At 43.2% G+C, this 6,242-nt stretch overlaps 1 protein-coding gene and 1 long non-coding RNA gene across 5 annotated transcripts in view; one reads left to right on the top strand and one right to left on the bottom strand.

Moving 5' to 3' along the window:
- Positions 1 to 2,601: 2,601 nt before the first annotated feature.
- Positions 2,602 to 6,242, top strand: part of LOC128692209 (uncharacterized) — a 52,712-nt gene continuing 49,071 nt past the window's right edge. For 3 of the 4 annotated variants that reach the window (XM_070096467.1, XM_070096464.1, XM_070096463.1), the window contains exons 1-2: positions 2,602 to 2,751; positions 4,205 to 4,315. In XM_070096467.1, the coding sequence (XP_069952568.1) occupies positions 2,713 to 2,751; positions 4,205 to 4,315 (150 nt within the window). In that variant the 5' untranslated portion in view covers positions 2,602 to 2,712. The remainder of the gene's footprint in view (positions 2,752 to 4,204; positions 4,316 to 6,242) is intronic. The other variant, XM_070096466.1, reaches the window with a different exon arrangement.
- Positions 5,027 to 6,242, bottom strand: part of LOC138854266 (uncharacterized) — a 1,502-nt gene continuing 286 nt past the window's right edge. The window contains exon 2 of the long non-coding RNA XR_011393474.1: positions 5,027 to 5,910. This is a non-coding gene — a long non-coding RNA (uncharacterized lncRNA). The remainder of the gene's footprint in view (positions 5,911 to 6,242) is intronic.

Genomic DNA, 6,242 nt, shown 5'->3' with positions numbered 1-6,242 from the left:
CACTGGCTAACTCAGGAGCAACCTTTGATCCTCAAAGGAACAGAAACGTAGGGCACGTTTCTTTACACTTGCTGTCCCCGTTTACACCATAGATAAGATAAAGATAAAGATTTTATTTCTTTGCAAATGTTATAATGCGTAATAACATTTTTGATTTGTTAAGTCCAAAGAAAGGCAACACCATGCCGGGGAACTAAGGAAACACCGGGGTGTTAGATGACTGGTGTGGCCGAGTGGTCGGTATCCTTGGGCGAAAGACTTAAAAGACCCCAGTGGAAACAAGATAGTCTAATAAGATCCTGACTTTATTGGGTTATCCTGGATTACTAACCCTCCGGGGTGAATCCAAATAAAAATCCAATGTGTAATATAGCGTATGAATACATACACTATATTACAAACTCCAACTACCATGATATTTAGGACATTTTACAAGCGTTAAGGGAAGACTCTGCCTCACCATCACGAAGGTTTGTCAGGAAACAGGACAAGTGTTTCCTGACGAGGGTCTTATTCATATGATGACCCACAGCTGGAGCTTTTGGTCATCTGACCGAGGCCTTCTGCTGGCTTACCGGTCCATCTCTTTAAAAATCATAGTTATGATAATAACCATTAGTATGGTAGGGGGCTATCACGAAGGCTTGGTTTCCTGTGGCTCCATCAGACAGGAGAGACTTGAAATAAAGATGGTATCAACGACCCCAATGGAAATAAGCAACTTTTCCAGACTTTTTTTGGGGGGTAACCTACACATATGCTGCTATGTATGATAATTGATCTGTGTTTATGTATACCTGTACATGAATAAACTTATTTACTTACTAAACATTAAGAATAATGTTGACCAGTTATTTCAATGTCTACCCTAACGAAATTTAATTTTCTTTAGTAATAAGTTGTAACGTTTTCTTCTATTTTTAACGTTGTGACTAACACAAACCTGAATATTTCTTAATTTATTAATAAATAATAATAATAATAATAATAATAATAATAATAATAATAATAATTATAATAATAATAGTAATAATAATAATAATAATAATAATAATAATAATAATAATAATAATAATAATAATAATAGTAATAATAATAATAATAATAATAATAATAATAATAATAATAATAATAATAATAATAATAATAATAATAATAATAATTTTATTTCTACAAGTATATGTACAAGATAAAATTAGACACATGTACGACAACCGGGTCTCTATTGTACAAAAAAACATCGACACCATGCCTAACCCTTCTAGGGTAGGGTAGGTGCCTGAGCCCGAGCCTTTAGCTCATAAGACTGTCATTCCCATTAGCCCTCTTGGGGCGGGGATGGCAGACGAGAGGCCTAGCTTGTGGCTAGGCCTGGGGACAGTTGGTCCCAAAGATGAGGAGGTACTAGAGCCTCCTCCCATGGGAGACTTAGGTCTCAGACACTCCCTAAAGAGGGAGCCAAGGCCGGGCCACCACTTGGAAAAGGCCCGGGCCGGGAGAATACCGGCTAATCTTTAATAATAATAATAATAATAATGTACAAAAAAGCTTGCTGCTAGGCCTGGGAACAGTTGGTCCCAAAGATGAGGGGGTACTTGTACCTCCTCCCATGGGAGATTTAGGTCTCGAGATACTCCCCAGATAGGGAGCCAAGGCCGGGTCACCACTGCTTGGAAAAGACCTGGGCCGGGAGAGTACCGGCAAATAATAAAAAAAGCTTTCTACCACCTGCCATCCCCACGAGCCCCTTTGGGGCGGGGCAGATGACAGACCAGAGGCCTAGCTTCTCCCTGCGAGCCCCGTGTGGGCGGGGACTGTGGCTAGGCCTGGGGACAGTTGGTCCCAAAGATGAGGGAGTACTTGTGCCTCCTCCCATGGGAGACTTAGGTCTCAGACACGCCCTAGTTAGGGAGCCAAGGCCGGGCCACCACTTGGAAATGGCCCGGGCCGGGAGAATACCGGCGAATAATAATATTAATAATAATAAAGAGAGGCCTTTGCGTACAGATACAGCATCTTTGGTAGTTTAAGGTTACGTTGCAACAAATGGAGCTGTTATCAGGGTTAGATAAGGTTTGCCAGTAAACAGGACAAGTGTTTCCTGACGCGGGTCTTAGTCATATGATGACCTGCCACTGGAGCTTTTGGTCGTCTGACCGAGGCCTTCAGCTGGCTTAACGGTCAACCCCCTTAAAATTTAAAGTTACAATTATAACCATATTGGAAGCTGTTACAATGTGTCAGTCACAATCCCTCATGACAGCTCATTGGAATAAATATGACATTACAACGTATTGTTGCATACATGCAGAGTCTGACTGTCCATATACAGTCCTTCATTGTAAGTTATATCATTGCATATATACGGTATAAAAGTTTTAATACCTCCCGTGTTTCTATATTCTCTCTATACATATCATTAAATTTCAAAAATTCGTAAATGAGATTGTCATCGCTTCAGATACTTGTACAGACATTACACGAGGTTAGTAAACTGCAGATATTTACAACGTAACCGAGGCTAGCGTCATCTTTTGATAAAATACCAAACTAGAAACAAGAATGGAATCCTAAATACAGGCATCTCGCTGCTACCACGCCCAGCAACAATGCTGTGTATGGTGGTCACTGAGACTGTGTGAGTAGTGTTTTGTGGTCAGGGTGACGAGTGGAGGCTGTAGGGAATTTCTTGGGGCTGGTTTTAACACAATCATGTGTCTCTGGGCTTTACTTCTGAATTTACACACCGTGGTAAGTGTTATAAATGTTAAGGTATTATTAGTATTATTATTACTATAATCAAGGGGGAAGGGCTAAACCCGTAGGATTATACAGCGCCTGTGGGGGGGGGGAAGGAATTCAGGCTTAATTCGGGGAACTGGAACACAGATCCAATTCCCTAGATCAAGAGCCCCTCACCAGCATCAAGGAACCTTCCTTAAGAGGAAATGTTAAGATAGACCGTTATGGTAATGCGTTTGTGTATATCAGTGTCACTGGTGCTGCAGAGGAACACCTTGCAACACAGTGTATCAGTGTCTGGTGCTGTTGAACACGTGCAGGGCTGCATGACCCTAGTGGGTTTAGCGCTTTTTTCATTATAATAACAATAGTGGGTTTAGTGCTTGGCTTTGATTATAATAATGTTGAACACCTTGCAACATAGTGTATGTGTCTGGTGCTGTTGAACACCTTGCAACACAGTGTATGTGTCTGGTGCTGTTGAACACCTTGCAACACAGTGTATGTGACTGGTGCTGTTGAACACCTTGCAACATAGTGTATGTGTCTGGTGCTGTTGAACACCTTGCAACAGAGTGTATGTCTCTGGTGCTGTTGAACACCTTGCAACACAGTGTATGTGTCTGGTGCTGTTGAACACCTTGCAACACAGTGTATGTGACTGGTGCTGTTGAACACCTTGCAACATAGTGTATGTGTCTGGTGCTGTTGAACACCTTGCAACAGAGTGTATGTGTCTGGTGCTGTTGAACACCTTGCAACACAGTGTATGTGTCTGGTGCTGTTGAACACCTTGCAACACAGTGTATGTGACTGGTGCTGTTGAACACCTTGCAACATAGTGTATGTGTCTGGTGCTGTTGAACACCTTGCAACATAGTGTATGTGACTGGTGCTGTTGAACACCTTGCAATACACCAGCTGATAATATTCATACATAAGATGGAGTGAGTTATCTAACAACGCTGCCTGTCTAGCAGTGATTAGTAACGAGTTATTGATGTGTCAGTGATTAGTGTTACTGGCACCCGTAACTACGCGATTCGAGTTGCTACTATGACAGTGTGATAGTTAAATCAGGTGATGTGTCATACTCTCCACACCACACTACACAGCCCCTGTACTTCACACCCTCCCTACACCCCACCATTCTTTACAGCCCCCCACTACCCAGCCCCCCTACAATACACAGCCCCCTCCACACCTCACAGCCCCCTCCACACTTCACAGCCCCCTCCACACCTCATAGCTCCCCCACACTTCACAGCCCCCCTCCACACTTCCAGTTAACACGCATCACCTTCCACAACACACTTCATATTTCTCCAGATTTCACGCTTCGTTACAACCTTCTTCGTTACAAAACGCTAACACTTCACAACACACTTCACCTCAAGATAAGTAGAAGGTAGTGATGCAGTTATTATGGGAAGGAGACTTATCAAGACAGGTGTTTCTACAGGTTTTTCTACAAGTGTCGGCGCTACAGGTGTCCTTGCTACAGATGGGAGACGACATGGTTGTCTACGACTACAGCACCAACAAAGCTCTTTGTTATCCCACGCCACAGCAGGTCAGAGATGAGTATAGATATATAAACACACACAGGTGGAGGCAGGCAGGCACAGGAGAGACAGGTGGAGGCAGGCAGGCATAGGTGGCAACACACAGGTGGAGACAGGCAGGCACAGGTGGAGGCAGGCAGGCAGGCACAGGTGGATAAATCTTAGAGGAGGGTGAGTAGACTTCATATTTTTGGACATTCGATGGTGGTTAAAGTACCTCGCTTATTTACAAGCTGGAAAAACAGGCTGGTATCTGTGAAAGCAGACAAGCATGTATGGGGAAAGCATGCTGGTATATCTGAAAAAAAAGCACACCCAGTCGATGCAAGTATAGCAAACCTGAAGGATGCTCATAACGATATAGAAATGGTCAGGTTAAGTCTGACAGCAGGAGGGGAAGGGGGTATATAGGTTGGAATCTCCACTCACTTATCGCAAGCCGAAGAGATGGATTCCCTTCAAAACAAGGTGCGTTCATGCAGGTGAAGAGCTCTCGTTTCCCATTCCCTAGGTGCTGCTTGATCCTCAAGGGTTTAGCGTTTTCCAGTTTCAGTGAGTGTAGGTTGAAATTGACTAGCTTGGGACCAGTAGGTGACTTGGACCTGCCTAGCATAGGCCAGTAGGCCTTCTGCAGTGCTCCTGTCATATGTACGGAAATTACAAAATAGCCAGTGTTATATACTAAATATGGGGTCTTATTACAAGAAATAAAACAAATATTCATTTGTGATTTCTTATGATTCTGCTTCTAAGTGGCCAATATTACTAACATTGAAACTGTTTTTGTTACATTTGAGTTTAAACGCTAGAAGCTTAAACTGTTTAACTTTTGTTTCAAAAAGGTGTTGTGGGTGGATATTCTGCAGGTATATCAACATATATAAAGTGATCTGGGAGGATATCTGACGATATATCAACTGATACGAGTATATCAAGACATAAAATACAACCAACCTAGGTACAGGATCAAAACTGTGCCGTAAGTTGAATGATTTGAGCATCCTCGGTATTCACTCTGGCTCTTGACAGTCCGAGTGCAACGTGCACTCTCCCAGAGCCCGGTGCCAGTGTCGCATTTTGGCCCTTCGTGTGGGCACTGAGAAGGCCGTCCACGCTGATCGAACTCGTCAAAAGCCATCCTTAATCGTTTGGATGTGTCTGTTGTAGGCTGTTCGTTCTGCTGCCGAGGTATTACGGCATACGAGAGCCGTGTTGGCAGCAACACACCGTAGGAACTCCTCTCAGAATTAGTCTCGAGAAGCTGTGCCTCGGCAATCCACGGTGGGTCTATGTAATCGTCCGTCACTCCAGGGCCCGCTACCCAATGTCGCATCTTGGATATCCTGTACAGGTCCTGTCTGCCGTCCGTGTTACGAGGCCCTAAAGTCCCGCGTATCCTGTGGGGGGAACTCGTCATCCAGGTTCAGGTCTAAGGGTTCGTCTTCCACGCACCTGCTATCCAAAGTCACACGCTGGATTTCTGTCTACAGATCGAGGTTGTATGAGCTTTTATAACGGAACCTGTTGCTTCAGCTCCCCGCAGGATTGATTGGTCGAGGTGTTGCTGTCATGCAGAGTCCTCGTGATAGGCTTCGTTGACGAACTGTTGTGGAGAGAAGTTCCAGAGTAAGAAAAACGATAAAGATTAAGAATGTAAAGAGAGTGCACTGACCAAGTCAACCAGTACTCGATGTACTCGATGTCTATGGATTTGTTGCATAAAAAATCCGTTGGGAAAAAATATTAAATTAGTTTTAAAAGATATTTTCCTGGGGTTAAGAGGGAGAAAGATGTACACAACATGAGTGCTCCATTTTTTTTGGGTAGAATTTGGGAACCTGATTTAAGAAACAATGAAATTTTACCAAAGTAGCAATGTCTACATTAATTGTTGACATAATTCTGAACCTCTCGATATTTTTTTTACATTAAATT

Source organism: Cherax quadricarinatus, chromosome 53, assembly GCF_038502225.1.
Source record: "Cherax quadricarinatus isolate ZL_2023a chromosome 53, ASM3850222v1, whole genome shotgun sequence".
Taxonomy (NCBI): Eukaryota; Metazoa; Arthropoda; class Malacostraca; order Decapoda; family Parastacidae; genus Cherax; species Cherax quadricarinatus.
This window is presented reverse-complemented; position numbering and strand designations above follow the sequence as displayed.